The sequence below is a fragment of the Microchirus variegatus genome (assembly GCF_963457635.1).
Source record: "Microchirus variegatus genome assembly, chromosome: 8".
Classification (NCBI taxonomy): Eukaryota; Metazoa; Chordata; class Actinopteri; order Pleuronectiformes; family Soleidae; genus Microchirus; species Microchirus variegatus.
In genome coordinates this window covers 11,602,395-11,626,439 of record NC_139809.1, presented here as the reverse complement: position 1 = coordinate 11,626,439, position 24,045 = coordinate 11,602,395, and the positions used below count along the sequence as shown (strand labels likewise).

Genomic DNA, 24,045 nt, shown 5'->3' with positions numbered 1-24,045 from the left:
AGTACTATGGACAGGAAGAATAATTAGAGCAAATATACCTGTTTTATTTCTGTCAATCTCTTCACAATTTTCTTAAGAACAGCCTGGCCTGCAATGAAAATGTTGCTGTTTTACATCCAAAACATTGGAAATATAATAATATTATTATATAATATTATATTATATTTACAGAAAAAAGGATAAGATGAGATGACATGTTGGTAATAATAGACCATAAAAACATTACATAAATGTTAGATATCCGCTGACCAAGGGTATGAGAGAGAGCCTTATTTAATCATGGTTGAAACTCCTTGTTTTGCTTCCCTGTCTGGGAGAAAGGTGTCCACACCAGCATGTCTCTTATCAATTTCCTCTTCCCTTTCAGCTGTTTATATATATATTTTTTAACACATCTCCACTGCAGACCGTTATTTTTTTCTTTACCTTGAGTGGAGATGTTTTTGACAGGAGTACTTTTTAGGTTTCAGTATTATTGTTCAGAGCAGTGCAGTGGTGATTGCTCTAAGACAGCAAGGGGAGCTCAGCCTCCTCTAAAATGTTATGTACTGTGTTGTATTGACATTTAGAACATGTCAATAGTTCGTTCAGAAACAGCTGTTTATCAAGGACGACGGGTTGTCTTACTTGATTTTCGTTTTCCTGTAACATTCCTGTTTTCACTGCAGTGAACTTGGCAGTGATTGGACAAATGTGGCAAAAAAATGACACTTCCAGGGAAGCTCAGCTTCTCTGGGAGTCAATGGGGCAGTGGGCCGGCTTCTGCATGATGGTTGGAGGAACTGTCTGAAAGGTGGAGACAGTGGAGCCTTTTCTGCCTTAAGCCCAATTTATTCTCCTGCGTAAAGTGCTCTGCGTAGGTTTCGCAGAGTCCTCTGCGTCAACGAAGAGGCTGTCAGGGAGCCTCTGCGTCATCTCCGACTGCATGAAATATTTTTTAAGCGTCACTCCGTCAAGGGACAACTATAATACGTCATATCTTAACACACACAGCACATGTTTAGACTCTAAATTTCCAATTTCTCGTCTCAAATTATCTTAAAACTGCATTCCACGACACAGAAAAGCGAGAAACGGCCACTGTTTCAACAACAACAGTAGTCTTTCTCTCTCGGACGCCATTACTCACTGTAGCCAGAAGCACAGCAACCTTGCGCAGCGACCCCTACTGATCGGGTGGGAAATTGCAGCGCGTATCCCTCACCACGACGCAGAAGTATGAAGGCTCGAGGTGTCTCCGTTGTTACGCAGTCGTAATCGTAAAGTATAATGTGGCCTTCAGTCCTGTGTGGATTTTGTCTGTTGACAAATAGCTGGTCGTTGTGTGTTATTTGCTCAGCGATTTAGACCATTTTCATTTGTACATCCATCCATTCATTATCTAACTCTTCTTTTGGTCGCAGGTGGCACTATGTCGCAGCTGACATAGGGCGAAAGGCTGAGTGACACCCTGGACAGATCGGCAGTCACACATAGAGACAAACAACCATCCACTCTCACGCTCACAATCAATTTAGAGTGTCCAATTGACCTAATCCTCAAATCTGCATATCTGTATTATAGCATTTCAGTTTTACATCATTTGATGTTTCCTTGTTCGAATTGTTCATTTGTACAATTTATGTATAAATAACTGGGCCCGAAATGAGCTTCCCCTGCTTCACAGACCAGCAACAGCCACTGGTTCAGTTATCAGATGCTCAGCAGCTTCCTGCTCTGCTCGTTTTTTGTCTCTAAACATGACCCCCTCTGTCAAATCCTGCCCATATTCATACCCTAAAAATATGGTTATCATCAGCCTCATTTCAAGTGGTACCAACATTATCACCACACTGATATGCATGTGTGTCGACAGTAAAATAAATAATATAAACTTGGCTGAGAAATGTGAGCCCAAGTGCGCTTCATGCAGATTTGAAAAAAAAAAAAAATAAATAAATAAAAAAGAATGTGGAAGCTAAATATCGTACCACGTGGGTAGAAATACCGACGGACAGCTCACCACTTAACTCCTGTCATGTGGGAATATTTGCTGTTCATCATTAACCTACGCTCTCATTCGAACCGTGAAGATTCACTCAACCTTTGCCGAAACGTGAATGGGTCATTTATCACGGTGCGTTGATGAGTTCACTGACAACTGGTGTTTTATCTTGTTTGAACTGCTTATTGGTCTGTCTGGTGGTGAGTGCGGCGCCGCTAGTGTACAGTGAGGTGTTCAAAGCTTCGGAAACTAATGAGCTAACAGAGCTACAGGCTGCTGATTAGAACTGCCGCGTATGCAATAATGCCTGGTGTGCTTTTCATTAAATGGGAGTCGTTTCACATTAATCCTCTTGTCCTTTGATACAGTGTTACTAGCCACGCCAAATTAGCTCTTTGTCGCTGCTTTGTGTGTTAAACGCTGCAGTGATATCGCTGGAATCAAGACGTTTTCAATGAAATGATGCAGTAATGGATACTTATACTAGTGCAACATCCTGACGGCTGACTACCACAGAACTTCTTCTGGTGCATTAACATTGAAAGTGAAGCACATTTTCAAGCCACCTTAGTCGCACAACTGCGTTCGCCTGGGCATTTCTGTTTTGATTGGGTTTGTTGCTTTGAGTAAAGTGAGTAAACCATTTGGAGCTAATGCTAGAGCTAACTATATTCATAGAAAAGCTTGAAGGAAGTGTCACACACATATAGCTTCAGAACTAGTAGTGACATTTCCTTCCCTTCTTTTTCTCTGGTGTCACTTATTTGACAATGTCTGATACAATATCAGTCCACTGGAAGAGTCAGATTGGTTTTTGCACTGTCCTGTCACAAATATATGTGAAATATTTCAACTTCAGTGACCAAAGACCATCCATCCATCTTCTACTGCTTTATCGAGAGGGTAGCAGGGGGTCACTGGTGCCAATCCCAGCTGACCTGTCCATGGTCGCCAGTCCATCACAGTGTCACATAGAGAAAAACAACCATCCGCTCTCACACACACACTCACACCTACGGTCATAAAATCATAGCGTAATAACCAATAAACTACAAGTTTGTTCCTTTGTTTTACATTTTAATGAAGTATCTTTACAAAACCAATCTAATAAACTGTTTTTTTTTAGGAAAATAATTGCAATTTCAACAATACTATTTAGCATTTTTCACATGTGCATTACAACTTACACAAGGCACTAAACATTTAGTCACAGATATCTGTAATAAATTGAACAAAGTCATCCTGGCGGCCGGATTGGACCCTCTGGTGGGCCGGTTTTGGTCTGCGGGCCGTATGTTTGACACCCTTGATTTAGAGCGACCAAAGTCAATGATACAAATAATGTGCGTCTTTGTGGGATTCACCCAGTTTGTCTGAAGCAAATAGAAAACCACTCACATCGTTGCATTGACTTTGGTGGGAACACACCACAATTCACTAATTTTCCAAGTAATGACTGCATATTTGTGTTTGTATGAGCTTCCTATGGTTGTTACATAGATGTAAGAAGGCCAGAGTTAAAGGCGCTCAAAAAAAAATAACATGTAATATTTTCTTGGGTAATTTGGAAAAACCAGTTCAGAAACAGGCTTTGTTTGAAGCTGAGATGCTTTTGTCACAGCAGTCTGGCTTTCTAAGCTTTAACTCTTTGCTCCTTTTTCTTTTTTTTTTGTTCCTTCCCTTAATTTTATATTTCAGAGCTGAAACCCTGAAGGCACCAGAATTTTTTTATTTCAGTTCTATCACTCAGCTCCCTTCTACAGCTTCTACAAGATAAATTAGTTACACTTAAAAGTCCCTCTCCTGCTGATTAAGACTGTGGGAGCCAGTAGTTATAAAGTCAGATTAATCACAAGTTCACTGAAAGAGCAGCACTGTAACTAGTTTATAATTATACTATAGAAAAGAAAATTTCAAAAAAGGAAATACAGCCACAAACCACAGAGAGGAGCAGAAAGGATGAGAGGGGATGGATAGAGACGTGAGGTGAAATGAGGCCGGAGTAAAATAGGTGTTAAGGTGAAAGAGAGAGAGAAATAAAAGTGACAGAGAGTGAGGTAAGTGAGCCCTTAAATTGCATTGTAACTTTAAATTACAGATTTAAATGTATCGCAGGCGCCTGAATGCAATTGAAATATGTTGCTATTACAAAGAAGGCTGTGGTAATTATGTTTTTAGAGCCACAGTGATTATCGTGTGATCACAGCCCGGAGCTGTGCTGCTGACACAGACGCAGCCTGCTGTAGAACGAGGGGAAGGCACTTTTCACTATAGATGAAGCTTCAAGCAGAGTCCACAACAGCAGTTTTGTAATCACAAGACAAAACATCACATTCTATTAAACCCCCCCCCCCCCCCTAAAAAAAATGACTCCCATAACTTTGGTGGTGCTCAACTCACAACTGTGCACCACCGTGTCAGACCAAAAGAAATGGGATTGTGTGCATGTGTGAGCCGTGCCGACAGGGAAACAGGCATGTACGATTAAGTATGCATCAAATGGCTTATGGCTGCGAGAGGAGAGAGAGAGAGAGAGAGAGAGAGAGAGAGAGAGAGAGAGAGAGAGAGAGAGAGAGAGAGAGAGAGAGGCTTTCTAGCCTTTGGAAGTAAAACCAGATGGTCGCTTTCAGTCTGGCGATTTCTACCAGTGGGCTCGTCTTGTGCTGCGTTACGGTGGAACTTCTCGAAAAACTTGTAGTTAATGGATTTCGAATATGATGGAGAAGTGGTGTGTTGATGTGTTCGTCTTGTGACCATGGCAACAGCCCCGTTTAAACACAAGCTTTGCAGGGCCACTATAAAACAAAGTGCAGTGAAGTCTCTGCACAGAAGCAAATGCTTTTGTGTCCTGATGTCTCACAAGGCTGAATGTTGCACATCAAGCTGTCCTGTGTGTTACCCTGATGACGCCGCTTGTCCTGCAGGTCCAACGTCATCGTTGGTAGCGTTTTGTTTTCCTTGTCTGATTCATAATGTGGAATTGGCAGCAGAGGCCGTCTTTGAAGGAGTAATCACACCAAATATTAGCTTTTTTTTAATATCCCTTTCTTCTTCTTCTTCTTCTTGAGTGATATTCTTATGATTACAGCTGTTTAGCAATGTTTTGTCAGTGGTCTTCTGATGTTCACATCTGATGTTCACGCAAAGAAAGGGTTTTTAAAGGGTTCTTGGTAACCCTAATGGTTCCAGTAAGAACCATTTTTATCCAGAGAACCCTTTAAAACCCCTTTCCTGAATAAAGGGTTTTAAAAGGGTTCTTGGTGGAAATCTCCAAAAGGGTTCTAGGTAGAACCTTTCTCCTATGAGGACAAGCCGAAGAACCTTATATGGTTCTACTTAGTACTTTTATTTCTAAGTGTGTACCGACTGCTGCCATCTCCTGCTGATCTGGAGTGAGTTCTTGGATCTAGGGCTGCAACTTACGATTAGTTTTCATCATCGAGTAATCGTTTTAGACAGACATAAGACATTCAGACAGTTTTGTAAAATGTTGATCGGTGTTTCTCAAATCTGGAAATGTCTTGTTTTGTCCACAAACCAAAATGATTCAGTGTTAATGATTTCTTTGTCATATGGAGCAAAGAAGCCAGAAAATATGTACACTTTAAGAAGTTAATTATATGAAAAGAACCGTCTGATTAATCGAGTAATTGTTTCAGCACTAATTGAATCTCAATGTACGAGACAGAAAGTCACTGGCTTCATGTGCTAATGTCAAATCTTTGTGTTGTGCTCTGTGCAAATTTTTTTTAGGCCTGGAGTCAGCTGGCATGTCCTCAACCTTACAGCTCAGAAACCGTTTTCACTCCATGACAATGGCACACAAACTGCGTGTGTTTGATCACTACTGCACAGGCTTTGGCGGCCGAAAGCCTTAGGTCGTACAGAAACAGCAGCGGCGCCATCAAAGGCAACGTGATAACATCTTCAAAAGAGAAGAACAATTGAAAACAGTCAGAACAGTTTCAATACAAAACGACAGCGACAGTGTATACAGGTTTTATTTTTGGCGTCCCCCCCCCCCCTTCAGGAATTGCTCTTCTGCACATTCATGGGCTGCTGTTCATCTGGCCTCTCAAACCCATGTTGTTATCTCCTTGTGGCGTCCGTCAGAAAAAGAGCTGGGCTTCTTCAAAGTTGTGAAACACAGAGTTCTTTTGAATTATTTTGTGTGTGATCCTGGTGAAACACACAGATTCCTCTTCCCTTTGCTCTGCAGGGGTTTAATCTGCTGCTGTGTTTTTTTTTGTTTTTTTTTTACAAGGGTTTACAGGAGATCCCTAATTTCCACTCAGAGGGCTGCTGGCGAACAGCAGTGGGTTCAGCACTGGACAGCTCCCCAGAGTGAGTCTCCTGCTGCTGAATACATAGAGGACGGCTGATGGAATACCTACGTGGGTGCATAGTGGTTGCCATGGTTACCCTGGCGAGAGCCCTTGCATTTGTCCAGCTCTAGTAGTTGCAAAATAAATTTGGATTGTTATCGTGTTAATGGAAACAGGCTTTCATGTGACATTTTCTCCTCTTTTGTTCGCGTAATTTAATGCCAGAACGCTCTCTGTTTTCCATGAAAGGGAAATTTAACCTTTCCTCTTAGTCTCCTTGAAGTAACTCTGTTACGACGGTGTTTGTTGTTGTTTTTGAAGATCGAGAACAAACACAAAGCTGTGTCTTGGACGTAGATAGCTGCATAATCATCAAGAAACCTCTTTGAAACCTCTGTCCTTTTGTACGATGCCAGTCTCGCTGACACAACCAAATGCCTCAAAATCAGAGAAAAAATTGTCTTTCTTTAAAGCTGTAATGGGCACTTTTTGTCATTATGATGTTATTCAGATTTCACAGTGTAATAGTAAGAGAAAGAAACGACACATACACATTTAAACTGGTCCTCTACAAGTCTTTCTTTCACTATGTTATTCTCTTAAGTTATCGTTTAGCCCTAAAACACAGCACCAGCTCTGGGGAAAATGTTCTTACTGGTGTTTTGCTGCTGCTGCATCACCATAATATCGTGGACCACGATTACTTTGATTATTTTGAAATTCTTATATCCCATTGCTACACATCATTCCCCTTATTCTCTTATAACCGTATTGTTAGCACTTTGTGTCACTGATTTTGCTCGACTAACAAAAGGTCACTCTGGTTCAAGAGTGACAGCGTCGTGTCACCGTCTCGTTACGAACAGAAGCCAATTTAGCCTCATTTGGAGACGCCGACAGACAGAATGTGTGCAGATGCGGTGAGAGGAGAGATGAACCCGCACAGCTGCACTGCAGAGATGCGGCTGTCCTCATTCTTTCTCTGTCTCACACACATTTTCTCCAAGCTTTGTGCTGTGTCGGAATGCCCTGCAGAATCATCTAACCTCCACATTTTTTACTCGCTGCTAAAGGAACAAATCCTGTGTGACTGGAATATGAGAGGAAGAGTTCTTTGAGAGAATATAAAAGAGGCGAGGTTTGCCTCAAACCCACTGTCATGCTCCCACATCCCCCTCTTTGTATAATTTAAAGCTTTTTTATTATTAATTAAGGCGATTGCTTCAAGCAATCAGCCTCCTGTCCCTTTACATAGTTTCCCTTTTTCCAAAATACATGTTTTTGAAAACCAGAGTAACTGCAAAAGTGCATTCTAAAACGTGTGTGTGTGTGTCTTTGTCCGTCGGTGTGTTTGTGTTTGTCCGTGCACGTGTGTCTAATTTGAATATTTTCTGCACTTTGAACGTCCAGAACGTGTGCAGTCAGTATTCCCCACTCACTGGTTTGACTCCACAGTCTGCGAGGGCTTTGAAAAATGAAAGCATAGCCGGATGAAAAGAGACTCGCAGCTGTCACAGTGCTTTAAGGTAGCAAGTGTCTAATGTCAGTGTAAGGTAGAGGGAAAGGAGGAAGTGGAGAGGAGACAGACACAAGGGAGGGCAAAGTAATTAAATGTCAAAATTTCATAGGCAATTTCATTACGTAAATACCATACTTTCATACTTGTTGCCTTTATTCAGAGACCTTTAGTTAATGGATGTGGACTGATGCTTTGGAAGGCAACTGGCAAGTCCAGCTTCTTCTGTTTTTTTGTTTTTTTTCCAGTGCAGACAGAGTTCACGACTCACGACACACGCAAGTGGCAATTGGTCAACTGTAAGAATCTTTTGAGGCGTCAACCTTGGTGATTTGGCCGGGACAATGCTGACCTTTGCTAAAGTTCAGAGGCGACGTCACCTGCTACAGAAGCTGAGAGCGGCCATAGTCACTACAATATTTTGTTTAGGAGACGTTGTTTTCATTGAGATCACAAAATAATAAATCCGGTATCAGGGGATACTGGTCCCACTGTCCAAAAACACTAATTAGACGCTTTATAAAGCAGCTGGTATATATGGTAGAAGATGGATGAATTGATGAATGGATGGGATAATGGTTGAGATAAACAGATACATTTGTTTTCTTGTGATAATGACATTAATCAGCATCACGGAAGAGCCATAACTTGTAAAGCTTCAGCCAGAATTGTCATCCTCTAAATCGCTAACATGAAGACACTGTGCCGTTTCTGCCATGTGAAGATGGCGACCCTTCAACTGCAGGATGTTGCACCACGTGCTTTTCAGCATCACCGGGGGTGTGAGCTGCTATCTGGACCGCTTTTTACGCACACACACAGTCTGTGGAATAGGGGGAGAGGAGGTAGAGGCTCCTGATCAACTCAGTTGGTTGATTAATGCTTATCACATCTCAGGTGTTGCAGTCTGGGTAGCACGGACACAGTCTGTGAGATCACAGACACAGAGGAGCGTTGTGTCGTAAGTGAGACCGTGTCGCTCCCGTCTCATAACCGTCAACTTCTGGTGCTCATTCTTATCTTTAAACATGAGTTTAGCACATTCTTTAAGGTTTCTTAAGCTTGTCTTTTACAGCTTTGTTTTTTATCACCAGTATTAGGATCTTCTTTTGAGGCCCCACGGTTGGTGTAGTAGATAGCACTCTTTGCAGCAAGACGACCCAGTCGGAACGAAGGCCTTTCTGCATGTTCTCCCCGTGTGCGTTGGGTTTTCTCCGGGTTCTCCAGGTTCCCTCTACAGTCCAAAAACATGCAAATTTGGAGATGAGGCAAATTGGACTCTCTAAATTGAGCGTAAGTGTGAAAGTGGATGGTTTTTTGTGTCCCTGTGATGGACTGGTGACCTGTCCAGGGTTTACCCCGTGACCCTCATCTTGCAGGATGAAGCGGCAGAAGACGATTTTCTTCCCTGTTCTCCATCTTTCTCTCTCGTTTTTTTTAAACCTAACCAGCCAGACTCATAGGGAAGCAGCTAAATGATCTTGTTGAATGAAAAAGCAAGTTTTGTTATTGCAAGATAACAAGTGAATTACTCCTTGATCTTGAGATAATGGAATGAAAAAAATATGGCAGTGACCATGGCTGTACTACACCAGGTTATGGAAGACATTTTCAGTTTCCCTTAGAGTTCTTGTTGCAACCGACAGTGTTGCCTCCTGGTGGCCAATCGATATATTGTTACCTCTGTTTTGGCGTCAGGCAAGAAACTGGAAGAAACTGCACTATTTTTTTTATTAGTTTTCTATGAATATACACATTTTTTCCGCACTCTTTCTGCCAAGCCCCCCCCCCCCTCTGTCTCATTTTCTCTTGCTGTCACACTGATTTCTGATTCTGTAAACATGTAAATACTAGCAAGTGTGGTTTTAAAATAAGCTCCCTGTGAAATGCAATGAGTCAAGTTAAGTCGTGCGAGGAAATTGTTTTTTTTTTTGGGAGACAAACACTGACTAAAATCTGCAGTGTCATGAGACATTATGGATTCTATAACGCAGTTGTCTGCAAAAAAAAAAACAATACTGCCATGTTTGAGTGAGTCTGAAAAAATATCAGCCCCATCCGTTAAGGAACGGATATATCGCTGTTACAACAGTTTTGAGATTGGACATTTCACCCTGGGCTAGCAGCTGTGTAAGTAACATTAAATCCAATCTAGCATCAAACCAACACTTCTGTGTCAGGGCCATGCAGTAAAAGCAGCCTCTTATGATGTCTGGTGGGCACTCATTTATTCCTCTCAACTCACTGGTGTAAAACACACACACAAAGGATTTTTTTTAAAAGGATTCTTGGTGGAACCCTCCAAAACGGGTTCTCCTATGAGGACAAGCCGAAGAACCTTATACGGTTTATTTCTAAGAGTGTATAACACCAAAATCCACTCTTCCAGCATCAGCATGTCCTCCACAAAGTTAAAGTGAACCAATTGTGTGTTTCTCCTCCACGCGTTTGTCCATCACTTTAGTAAATGGAGCTTCATGAATATTTAGTGGAAGGTTGAAATTTAACACGGCAATCAATTCATCCCCTCACACCTTACACACACACACACACACACATGGGCAAAACACGGGTTTAAATACAAGCCATTCTTTCTGCGCTGTCGCTCTGTCCCTTTCTGTTTATTCACCACTCCCCCCCCCCCCCCCCTCTTTCTTAAACCCTCCTTTTCCCCTCATGTTACTTCCACTCCCTCATTCCCTTTCTGTTCGTGTCTGGCTGATTGTAAATAGTGTGTGATAGCTGAAGATGGTGGAAGCAGCTAGTTGGCCCCAGGAGGCCTTTCTTTCTCTTAATGACAGGTTGGCTTTCTGAACGCATGAATATATTAGCGGAGAGGGAGAGGGAGAGACTTTAGAGGTCTACGGAGAGAGAGAGTTGGTAAAGGATTTGTGAAGGACACACACGCAGAATAATGTTCACATAAATCTAGAGAGCAGAACATGCAGAATAGTCAGAACTAAAATCAAACCACGCAGTGACTTACAATGACAAAGGTGATGCGGCGTCGCGGTAATTACTGCAGCATTTCTTTCTCATGTGACACATTCTGTGTCATTTTACTGATACGGAGATTTTAGACACAGTGGATTCTGTGATCGTGTTTGTAGAAACATATTTTAGGAGCTGAAGCTTCGTTAAGGGTGGTGTCAACATCGGGGAAACATCTCTGTTTCGTATGCAGAGCATTTCCATGGAGATTTTTATTTGTTATTTTTTATTTAACCAGCTAAAAACCAACATTGAGAGCGAAATCTCTTTTCCCAAGCATGACCTGGCCGAGAGTTCAGCAGCACACGTCACGGGAGACAGGTTACAAACAACAACTTTGACAAAAACAGCAACGTAACAGTGTACGATGTTAGGATGACATTTAAAGTGCAGGAGTTGAGGTCACAGTTTACTGGATTCCCTTTGTCTGTCTCATAAGATCGAAGGAAACGGAGGATATAAACCAGGGGTGTCAAATGTATTCATTAAAAAAAAAAAAAAAAAAAAATCAATCTTATATATTTCAGTTCCAGATACCTGTGACTAAATGTTTTGTGCCTTTGTAGATCCACTGTGTTCCCCAAGTTGCAATGCACCTGTGTAAATGGGTGAGGGTTAGGGTTAACATAGACATACTATTGTTGAAATTGCTTATTTTTCCTCAAGAAATTTGAGGTTGTTCATCATAAGATACTTAAAGGTGCATTATGTAATAAATCTAAAGTAACAGGCCATAAAATCCTCCTTATATGTCACAGAGACTCAGGAATAATCTTCATATAACAAACTGAACTCACCAACAACAATATTACAGCCAAAATATTTGCAATAAAAAAATATTTTGCATTTTTTGGTATGTGGCGCCACCTACCGCCATCTACCAATCATTGCAGTCAGTAGAGTCTCAGCTGCCCGAGCAACCACGGGTTACCAGTTACGTCAGAAAACGAAACCTAAAAGACCTCTGTATTTTGAATTTGAATGTAGTAACTGTTTTTGGCCACATTCTTACATATGGCACCTTTAATTAAATCCAAAACAAAGGGAACAACTTGCAGTTCTGGTTGTTTAAAGGTTTTCATGCTATTATTTTAATGCCTGTCAAAAGTATAGGGTTCTTGGGGTTCTGCTCTCTTTTGCACCCGTCCACCCGAACCAAGCATCGTGGCGCGGCACCTACAGGGTGGAGCTAGAAACAAATTGTCAACTAAATTGCGACAATATGGAGAAAAAAAACAGGCCGTGCAGGCTTTCGCTCAAACACAGCGTGTCACCAGCCTCTTGCCAAGGAGAAGAAACATAGAACGCTGCCTCGCGCTCCGCCGTTGCTCTTAATTTACTGTGTCACGTTCTCGTCCTTTGTGGAATTTATTGGCGCGCGACGCTGTGTCGCGCTGATATGACTCACGCTGCTTGCGTGACTGTCACAGCTGCATAAATCGCTATGTAATTTACATATCCGCCCCAACACACACACACACACACACACACACACACACACACACACACACACACACACACACACACACACACACACACACACACACACACACACACACACACACACACACACACACACACACAGGGTGTGCTGTTTCACAGTGCACCGTGGTGAACTGAACTGTACAGTACAGCGTTTGGTGGAAACAAGGCTAAAATCAGTTATTTGGTTTTTAATCGCCTGACAGACATTATTAAAAGGTGTCGAGGAACATCTATTTTGACTGTTTGCAGTGGCGAAAAACCTGTGTGAAAGTATCCGTGATGACACGGTTATCCGTTTAGACAGTGTTACAACGCTGGTTTGCTATTTAAAACCACCTGTACCGCTTTCCTCTTGGCCCTTTGTTCTTTTTCCTCTCCGGCAGTATTATTATTTCTCTCGCTCTCTCCTTCACTATTACACTTTGGAGGCAGTGTGTGTAGGAGGCTGCTGTTATGTTGCAGTTCCTCCTCTGTCCTGGCAGGCAAACATTGATGGTTTGTGTGGGTGAGCGAGGTCTGACTCTTCACACGCTGCCAAGATCAGGAAGGAAAAAGGAAATCGAGGAGGGGGCGGGGGGGGGGGGGGGGAGTGAAGCCGTAGTAAGGCTGGTGCATCTAAAACTACACACCGTGCGTATAATAGGGGGACACTAGTATTCAAATGTATTCAAGAAATTCATTCATTATTCAAATTTGTGGCTTCATAAAATCTTGATGTTTTACAGTGAGCCGTTAACTTTGCCCATTTAAGACTTTAAAATATGATGATTCCTTTTTTTTCCCCCTCTTCAGTTTGTAACATGCACATGTTAATAATCCATTCATCCATTTTCTACCGCTTTATCCTCCACAGGAGGGTCACGGGGAGGGGCTGCTGTGCCAATCTCAGCTGACATAGGGCCATCGCAGGGCCACATAATAATGTGTTATAGAGACAAACAACCATCCAGTCTCACACTCAAAGTCAATTTAAGCTAGCTTTACACGACAACGATCTGAACACAAAGCGCAAAAGTGGCCGTTGCGTTCCCACTTTTTATTTCCCGTTTAGACGAGTGTCTTTGGGGCGGAAATCTGTATGTGCGCGGTGACGCAAAAGCGTGTGAAATTTGATGTAGTATGCATGAAACCAAAACATTAACTCTGCTTAATTGCTGAAATGACTCCCGGATAGGTAGCTAAGGCAACTCGAATGTCCGACTGATGGATATAATGTGACATGTTTGTTGTCGTTTGTCTGTACTGCACATGGATCTGACGTCAACGTGTACGAGAGGATAGCCAGCGTGAGCATCTCAGAGCACACTTTTACGTTTTCAACCCTTTAGACCAGGGGTTCTCAAAGTTTTGATACCCGAGGGCCAATTTAGGAACCCAACGTTGGACTGAGGGCCGAAAGAAATCCCATTTGTAATAGTTTTAATGACCAGATTGCAGTTGTACAGTTTACACTTATTGGTCTGTATCCAGTAATGTCCAATAAACATTTCACAAGCTTAGTAGCTCCTGGAACGCGACGGCGGAACGTTTTTAGAGGGTGGGTTCATTTTTTTTTTCTTCTTTAAGCCCCAAAAACACCGTCGCCGTCCAAGCAAAAGGCACATCTGATAAAAAATATTTTGTCGGTTTCACCCGAGCGTTGTCGTGTAAAACCAGCCTTAGAGTGTCCAACTGTGGGAGGAGGCCGGAGAACCCAGGGAAAACCCACGTGGAGAACATGCAAACGCCATGCATGAAGTTTGTTTGTGAAAGCTTGTTCCAACCAGTTTTAACATTATATGTCACTAAATTGTAACCTGGTCTGAATAAAAAAAAAAACATCCAACCAAGCTTGCAAATACATGTTGTGGGCAATAAAATTGAGTTTCGCGTGAGACGATGAGCCTGAGAAGTTTCACTGCAACCGTCGCACATACAAGCTTCACACACACCAACAGAGAAGGAAAGTGACACAGAGGCTTTATACTGTGAGGGAGGAGAGGAGATAATGAGAGACAGGTGTGGTTCCTTAGGTCAGGTGCAGCTAATCAAAGAAGCAGGAAACACTGAGAACCTGACACAGGACATGATGTGAGTTTCCACAGTGTAACAAAACAAATAAAAGTATCCTCCGCTGTCCTGATAATGGAAATGTACAACTTTTTATGTGAGTGGTTTTTTTTTCTCTGCGCAAACAAAATTTACATTCCATTCCAATACGAATGCGGTTAGGATTAAAGCACAGGGAGTAATCTATAAGGATTAAAAGCAGGAACGTGCCCGTATGCATTGGCGTTTTCGACTGTGCGGCATAACTTTAGACTGATATTGTGCTCATTTCTTTCACCCTCTCATGTTCTCTTCATGTCGCTAAACATCCTCAATGAGACATTCAGAATAGCGGATTGTTAGGCTGCTTTGTTTTGGTATTTTTCTTCTTTTATGCTTAAAGTTTTATAGTCTAGGTATTTTCTGTCCTGGAAGGTTTTCAAAGAAATAGGTTCATTTAAAATTATAGGTTGGTACCGACAGATTTTTTTATTTTATTTCATTTTTTAGTTTCTTCCAAGTTTTAAATTAATTTTCCTAACATTGGGCCCCTGCCATAGAGAGCCTGTTCCAACCTAACGACACGAAGCCAAACACTTACAGAAGCAAAACAGCACAGAACCACATGGGAATAAACCAGATAGACTGAACACTTATTGTACTGAACACAAATGATCATTATTAATCTGACAAACAGGCCCGAGAGCCCCGGGGATTATAATACACAAGGGAGGACGAGATAATTGAACAGAGGTGAAACACATCATGGTGGGGGGTGGGGGGGACACGTCAACAGGACGTCGCTAACAAGAGACACGGTGCAAAATCAAGAATAAACGACGCAGTCAACGACATAAAGATACAAAACCAGGGACACGAGGAAAAACTGAGTTCGTTAGACTTTCGTTGTCAGCGTTAGCTTTGAGAAATACTCACTCCCTGCACCAAAGTCATTTGACTTGACATTTGCACACAGGATTTGTTCATCCACTGCTGCCTCTGTCACTAAGTTGTTATACTGTGACTTTGGTGGAAGACATTTTTTTGGGATTTGGATTTATCTGAAATGACACAGACTGACCGAAGTGATGAGCGTCAGACATGTCAGATCTGTTCCCGACAGGTTTTTTCCGTCTGATTCACAGGTGTTAGTTTCCAAAACAGAAATGATCAAAATGCATTTTCAATTCATTCTGACAAGGGACCTAATCTTCACGGTCGAGTTATTAATAATTTTCAAAGCATGGGGAGTTTGTCATTTAAAAGGAAATGAGTTTTTGAATTCGAATTGCTTCAGTTGAGATGGCTTTTTTTTAATTTTATTTATTTTTTACTGTGAGTTTCAAGGCTGTGTGTTCATTCCAGACTCTAATCTATGTGAAAACAGCACACTGTGTTGCTGCAAGCAAGAAAGATTTAATTTATTTTCAACCATGTTCCTTTTCTGACACTAGATGTTGTGTGACTTATTTTATTTTCAGAGATAAAAAGCTGCGAGAGTGTGCACGGACTGTGTGTCCTCTCTATGATTAGATCTACCAAAGCTCTACATCTGTGTGTGTGTGTGTGTGTGTGTGTGTGTGTGTGTGTGTGTGTGTGTGTGTGTGTGTGTGTGTGCGCGTGCTTCCAGTTGGACCAGTAACTGGTGTGTTAGTGGCAATTTAGGCTTTGAATTAGATAATTGATCTGTCATTCAATTAGTCTCAGTTGTCTCTCAAGGGGCAGATGCTGCCGTCGGGTAAAAATGAGCTCAGCCAATCAATGAACAGCTCCCACTGGGTCTGGAATGACAATAGCTCTGTCGCTGCAGTCTCTAGGTCTGCATGTGATAAACCAGTTTGGCGGCTCAGGACAATAGACTAACTGATCAAATCTGGATTGTACGCTCATTATACTCATTGTATTTCATCAACTGGACTAAAGATAAAGCCATTAAAAGTTACCCTGAACATGATGTACTTCTATCCTCTGGAGTCAGTGATGAGTTAAGTTCAGACGATGCATCTGAAGAGTGAGGCATCTTCAATGATTCTGGCGAGCAGCGTGCCAGGTCTGATCCATGTAGTTACTAAGCCTTGAACATAGTGTATACGGTCCAGATGCCTGGCGCCTTGGTATCTCATGAGGGAACCTTGAAAGGTGCCTGGTTTGTGTCTTATCCTAAGTTAAGGAACACAAGGTCTGGTTATAAGAATTGTGTGAGTCATTAAAGTTGGCTGAAGATTAGAATTCTCTCTTCGTAGACCATCTTTGTACTTTATCCAACTCTGATGAAAAGTATTACTGGTGCTAATTCTGGACCCATTAACAAAAGCCCTAAAGAACCCCAAAGGAAAACAATGAGCTGAAAATAAAAGAAAACAGGGTATTAACATTTCCAGATAGCTCTCCGTGGTGATTGTCATTATGCGTGACACTGTTCACATCACACGCGTTTTTGATGCTTCAATGAGACCGAGCACCTTCAATTATTTTTCTTGAAGATACGATTGAAGGGTTCCAACTTCATGGGTTGACAGCTGCGACCTAAATGTCCCTTTAGTCAGTTTGTGATCTCAGATATTTTGCTCTGTTGTCTCTGTTGTCCTTTGGGCAGAAGCCGCAGTGTAGAGGTTTCAGGATTGTGATACCATATGTTCGATGATTGGTGGTAAATGGCACATGGGATCCCTTTCCTGCATGTTTTAGATGTTTCACCACACCTGATTCAAATGAGTGGGTTTTGCAGGCTTTTTTGGGGCTTGATGAAGATGAGCTGGTGGTGTTGGAGGAGAGATAACTCTAAAACATACAGGATTGGGAAACAATGCCTCTGAGCCCCTTACCTTTACCGTAACCATCACAACTAAATGCCTTACCTGAAACCTAACCTCAACCCCATTCTTACCCTAAAACCAGGTCTTGACCCTCTAAAAGCCCTTTGAAGGGGTGACAGAATGTGAGGACCAGCTTAAATGTCCTCACTTTTCCCAAAATGTCCTCACTCCTGATGGTTTTTAACTTTTTTGATGTCACATATGCACATCAATTGCACAGCTATTCTTCTTAAGACAATGTATTGATTTCCATTCTTTTGGACAGCTTAAGCAAAGTGTTACCACTCTCAACTTTTTCCATAAACTTGACCCAACCACAATGGGAAACTTAACCAGTTCCTTAGATATTGGGTTCTCCCTCATTGGGACCAGGTCTCCAAGGTGGGGTATAGGTCCTGACAAGGTCAGTGTTTATGACAGAAAAGGCCCTAAAGACACACCATGTGAAATAGTTATTTCTGTCTTTTTGATTTTGTTGCCATTTGGTTGCTTCATCCAAACTGAGTCTTCACTGCTGGGCTCCTATAAGGTCACAATACAAACCACCATGGCCCGCAGACCAATGGCACCAGTGAACTCAGAGGCTGCATTTGGAGCCTGATTGTGTCACAGCGCAGCAAATCACCGATCCTATTCTGCTGGCTCCTCCGAATGCTTCTTTTCGTTACCCTTCCCAATCGATACCAAGTCTCAATGTGCAACAGAGTTTTGTTTTGAAAGGAGATGAAGGTCCAAATAACACACTTTTAAATAAAAGTACCAGGCGTCAATTCAGCCCAGTGCTACAAGTGTTAAAAGCAAACAAATGGCCCCAAAACACAACCTTTTGTTCAAATATTTACACACTATGTGAGCTGTCATCTGTGATGTGACCCACATCCAGATGCAGCTCTGTTATAAGGCGACAGTGATAAGGGGAAAAATCACTGTAGATCAAGCCATCTCATTTCAGCTTAGCCTTCACGGACTTCACAGCTGACAGACATGGAGGCCTTTCATCGGCCGCACAGACACCAGTGCCCTTCAAAAGAGGCAGCCCCTGAATCTCTAGTCTCAAATGTGCAATAGTTTAGTACACATTGGTCAAAGGGCATAGTATTGATCTGCAGTACTATTTGTGGTATCACGAGAACTTGAACCCCTGTATTACCTAATGTCAAAAATGCGATCAAATTTGATACCCGAGGAGTTGATCTCATCAGCGTCTGTAAGCCAAAGAAGCCGCGCTGTTTGACTGAGATCTGACGTTGCTTGTGATCGGCTTAACACGTGTGTGTTGATGTGTCTGTGTTGTTGTTTTTAGAGACTGCGTGTTTGCTGAATGAAATGAAATTTCAGTTCCCAGCCCTACACTCTTAGAAATAAGGGTTCCAAAAGGGTCCTTCTCCAAGGGCTGAGGTTCTACCTGGAACCATTTGTGTCCAGCCATGGAAAAACTGGTCACAAGTCTACTTAGGGACATTTGGAGTTATTTACAGATTCTGAATTTTTGAAGAAGATGTGGCCATTTCAATATAGGCACTCCTCAAACTGCTGAGAGCCAAGAGACAGAATCATCACATTTACACAGCACAACCCCCTCCTGGTATAAGCTGTCAGGGAAACCACACCCTGCTCTGTATGAGCACAGATACTATTGTTGTGAGCTACACTGCTACACAGAACAACACCACAATTCATTAGGTTAGGTACACATTAAGGTAAAAAATGGAGTGTCCAGTGAAGACGTACATGGGCAGAAGAGATGTGCACTGGCTGTGTGAAGACCAAAAAAGTCCAAAAGTGTTCTTCAGAGGGTCTATCTGGAACCATTTGCTTCTGAAAAACCCTTTGCTGAAGAAAGGGTTTTTCAAGGGTTCTTGGTAACACTAATGGTTCCAGTAAGAACCATTTTAATCCAGAGAACCCTTTAAAACTCCTTTCCTGAATACAGGGTTTTAAAAGGGTTCTTTGTGGAACCCTCCAAAAGGGTTCCAGGTGGAGCCAAAAAGGGTTCTCCTATGAGGACAAGCCAAAGAACCTATGGTTCTACTTGGTTTCCACTTTTCTTTCTAAGAGTGTAGTCAAAATCCAGGGTACAGCTTACAAGAAGCTTATTGAGTCACTGAAATGTAATTAATGTTCTCATGTCACACATAGATCTTTATAAGCCTTGTATGTGCTTTCCACTGTAAATAGCAAGACTGTGTGACGTGGACTCGGTGTGGAGCCTGTGTGAGCATACATTCTCAGCCTTCTGTGTGTCCACTTCTATCATGTGGGCTTAAGTATGTGGGCTACAAGTGGGCCACTTCACAGTTAAATCTGGCCTCCAAGTGCTATCTCCAGGTTACGAGATTGGTAAAAGAGCAAAGGTTGCATGCGTGCGTAATTGTTTTCTTTTTATCACTTTGGGTAAGAAAGAAACCAAATGCAAACGTTAACTCCAGCTCAACTCTAACTCTACGGATACCTGTCACCGACGGGAATAAAATAGTCGAATTTAGTGCCCAATTTACACAATTATAAAAGTCTATTGCTTACCTATTAAAAAAAAGAGAAAATGGCCTCTCCATCAGCACAGTAATAAAAAGCTGGCACATTGGCAGTGCGATCAGCGGTACGACACAAGCACACATTTTCTGTGCAGGATGTACTATTTCCATTGTTTGCTTAAGAGTGATTAAAATGTTGGTTTGTCTACAATTTAATATACATACATAGCTCATATTTACTGGTTTTTTTCTCTCCTTCTTTCCCTGCAGACACATCGAGAACTGGACGGGTCTGCAAGTCTTGAAGAACATGGACCTGGAGCTCTACACTGGACTAGAGAGGCTGTAAGTGCACAACATGTCTTTCTTTCACTGCTTTCACACATGCACTGAAATCATGGACATTTTCCGGGAATTTTCACACTAATCTCTGGATAATGTCTGAGTGAGCTCAGGTGAGAGTGCAGCAGCAGCAACAGTCGGGGGGAATGTGCGACTGTCCTCCTGACTCCTGCTGTGTCAGCTCAGCACGCCAGGCTTCACCTCCTCGCCTGGTGTCTCCTGCTTTTGTGAACGCATCGCACCCAGATCAGTTTCTGCCGCGCTCCGCGTACGTCAACATGCGCAGTGCAGACAATATGGCGTTCATGTCTGAAATCATCTTTTTTTGTGTCGATTTTGGGCAGATTCCTCTGTTCCCGTGCATCGGACTAATGCCTGCAGAACATTTCCCCCCAAAGTTTCAGAGCAGTATAAAAACACAATGCTGATAAGAGGAAAAAAAAACAATTAACAATTGTCTCTGTTGCCTAAAGCAGTTAAATAGCTTCTTAAATTGCAGCCCAGTTAGTCATATATTCTCTCCCTGTGTTTCTCTATTGTCTCTGCGCTATACGTTTGACTTACAAATGGCGCTTTAAAATACTTCTATTGTATATGCTAGCAAGTTAGGCTGCACTTTTTAACTACAAAGTGCTTCTGAGAGAATTATGAATGAGCGTATGCCTGGTTTGTTTGTTCTTGAGAACTTTATTCAAGAGTGGATGAGTTCTTATTCAGACCTGGTATTAAAAATAGCACTGCATTTTCTTTTTCTTTTTACAGTGTAACATATGATTTATATTTCCCGAAGCTTGAAAAACGTACAGCTGTGGGCGCGTTTTGATTTACTCAACCTTCTTGACGTGTCTCTTTCTCTCTACCTGTCGCTCTCGCTCTCTCACACACACACACAGATAGATCTGTACACTGAGACTAAAAACATTATTTGTGCTCTTACGAACAGAAGTGACATGCTGTATTTGCGTTCATTGTCAGTGAAATGAGATCTTCACAGGTGTGAACCAGAGGCGCAGCTTGTGAACAGGCAAGGCAGGCAACTGCTTGGGGCCCCCGAGCTGATAGGGGGGCCCCCGACACACAGAGCCTGAGGGCTGTTTTTACTGAAATGTGCAGTGACCAGCTGCATCCCCGTCCCCCTTAAAAAACAATGGGCGATTTGCAATGACATCTCAGTAGGAAACCTCCCTAAAGGGGCCCCACCTCACGTTAACCTGTGTGAAGTTATCGTTCTGCAAGTTGGAAAATTAAGAGGATTATTTACAGTGTAATGCATATCTTTTTTTAATCAGTTTATATATGTTTTTTTCAGTTATTTACAGTATTTTATTGTTCTATATATGTATATTTTAACATACTTTTTAATTACAAGGTTTTTCCATGTTATTTCATTTTGAATTTTTTTTTTTTTGAAGTCATTGTAGACATTTTTCATTTGTGTTAGATTATTTGTAACATAATGGTGATGAACACTGGTTGGAAGGGCCCCCGGGAATTTTTGCCTGGGGCCCCTACAGACTCTAGAATCGCCTCTGGTGTGAACCATTTCTTTGGATGTGTGTGTTAATACCAGGTTCCAAACAAGTCCATTTTTCGGACCATTTTCCAACAGCTTCAAGGAAAATGTGTTCAAATATTTTTGGTGTAGCCCTGCTTGCAGTGTGAAAAATGTAACCTCTTCTTTTTACGAGAAGATACTTATTATTCCATAACTCTAGTCTATTGCAGTGTGGTCAAACCTACAAGTAGCACTGTTAACTTAAAGGTTAAAATATTACTCTTCCTCTCTGGCTGTGGTCCAGTGACAGCTAAAAACAGGCAATGAGAAGCAGAGGATTTAAGTTCTATTGAATCTGAAATGGGAGCAGGAGCACATCCTCCTCTCTGTGGAAAGATTCCAGTTCTCCAGATGGGCACAGACACTGGCTCCTCTCCCACTTATAACTAACTGATTAAAACTAAGCTGCAGTTCTGCTGCAACTTCATTTTCACCTTAATTTCCAAAGGAGCTATTGTGGGAGATACTGCCAACAGTTGGCTGACTGTCAGTCTCATTTAAGCCTTCATTCTTAAAGTAGTTAACATTTTTATCTGGGTTATTTGCTTTTCTTCTTCTTACTGCAAATAAAGTAACGCACTGTTAAATTAAGAGAGGACACGTTTGACCAGTGATGTTTCTAAAGGATATTTGTTTACGACCCACGTATCTTTGACTGAATCTCAGTCACAAATGAGCTTTGATAGCTTCCGTTTCTAAATCTCCCCTTATAGGGGATCGATAAAGGTACATCATCTAATCTAATATAGTTTAATCTCTCTTTCTTTCATTTAAAGGTGCATTATGTAATAAATGTAAAGCAACTGGCCATAAAATCCTCCTAATATGTCACAGAGACTCAACAAACTGAACTCGCCAACAACAACAGTACAGTCAAAATATTTGCACTGCAAATCATGTTTAAGTTTTGAAAACATTTTTTAGCATGTGGCGCCACCTACCGCCGTCTACTACTCATTGCAGTCAGTAGAGTCTCAGCTGCCGAGCAACCACGGGTTGCCAGAAACCTAAAAGACCTCTGTATTTTGAATTTGAATGTAGTAACCGTTTTTGGCCACATTCTTACATATGGCACCTTTAAGAGAATGTCTTTAGGATGTAAGACACTTGTAGTTATAAATGTGAGCCACCATGAATCAGATTTGGATAATGTAGCTCAGGGTTTCTCACTCCTGGTCCTGGGGAGCCACTGTCCTGCATGTTTTAGGTGTTTCCCTACTCCACAACACATTTCTGGTTCAAATAAAGGTGTTGATATCAGGCTTCAGCAGAACTTACTGAGGAGCTGAAATGTGTTCTTCTACAAGGGCATTTGTTTGTCAAGGGTTCTTGGTAACACAAATGGTTCCAGTAAGAACCATGTTGATCCAGATAATTCTTTAAAACCCCTTTCCTGAATAAAGGGTTTTAAAAGGGTCCTTGGTAACACTAAGGGTTCCAGGTAGAACCTAGGGTTCTCCTATGATGACAAGCCAAAGAACCTTATATGGTTCTACTTAGCACTTTTATTTCTAAGAGTGCAGGGCCATGAGCGAGAAACCCTGATGTAGCTGGTAATATGGACGTAAGCACAGTCACTGTCTAATAAAAAGTCGAGCAATTTGAATTCAATAGTGATACATTTTACATCTGTGATTTGTTATCTAGCGATGGCTCGTCTCCACTTTTCTCCACTGAGAGGGTTTGGGCCAAATGACGTCTTCCCTTAGTCTCAGTTGGATTAGGAGCACAACAGAATGGATCAATTGGCAGGATCTAGAAAATCGGTCAACCTCCCGTTGTCTCTCGTCATTGAAGTTTTTTTTCTGCCTGTATTTTTTTTTCGTTTTCTCGTCTGCGAGCACATGACTCGGCTGTCAGAGGCAGCAGCTGCACGCAGTCACACTGGAGACACCTCTCCTCCTGGCACCTCACGTAACACCTGCAGCATTATGTACTGTGAACTCTTATGTATGGATCATATGCAGAGTTATGTAGATGGGTGCTCTCATCCATGTGCTGTTAACACGATGCTGTTTGTAGGAGTCGCCACGCGGATGATTTATACAGAACCAACAACTTTGATTGCGGATGTGATTTAGAAATAAACATATATTTAGTATTGTTTAAGTCTTTCTTCTTTGACTCAGCATTTTTTTTGGGTGGTTCTTAACATTCTGTGATTTCCCCACCTCTACAGGACCTGACTAGAATTCCTAGAGATGCACCTGAAAAATGTTACTCATCCATGTTCCCTTGTCTCTTCTCCTTTGTTGCAGCACAATTACAAAGAGTAGCCTTCATACAATCCATGCTCATGTCTTCTCCAAGAACACCCATCTGCGCTACATGTGAGTATGCTCTCTCTCTCTCTCTTACACACACACAAACTCTATCGGCCTAGACCCAATTCAAATCCCTCAAAAAGCCCTTTAGACAGTCAAAAAGTCCTCACAACGATACGTCTAAATCCTCAAAAATTACAAAACGATCAGGTAAATGTTAGTGTTGTTTAATATGGCTTAAAGAGAAAGGTGCCTCATGTACATA

General features: G+C 41.9%; 1 protein-coding gene across 1 annotated transcript in view; it reads left to right on the top strand.

The window, feature by feature from the left end:
* LOC310930721 (NT-3 growth factor receptor-like) overlaps positions 1–24,045 on the top strand; it is a gene marked incomplete at both ends in the record, with an annotated part of 111,047 nt that overhangs the window by 14,278 nt on the left and 72,724 nt on the right. Inside the window, 2 exons of the mRNA XM_083893763.1 lie at positions 19,890–19,964; positions 23,775–23,846. Of these exons, the coding sequence (XP_083749889.1) occupies positions 19,890–19,964; positions 23,775–23,846 (147 nt within the window). The remainder of the gene's footprint in view (positions 1–19,889; positions 19,965–23,774; positions 23,847–24,045) is intronic.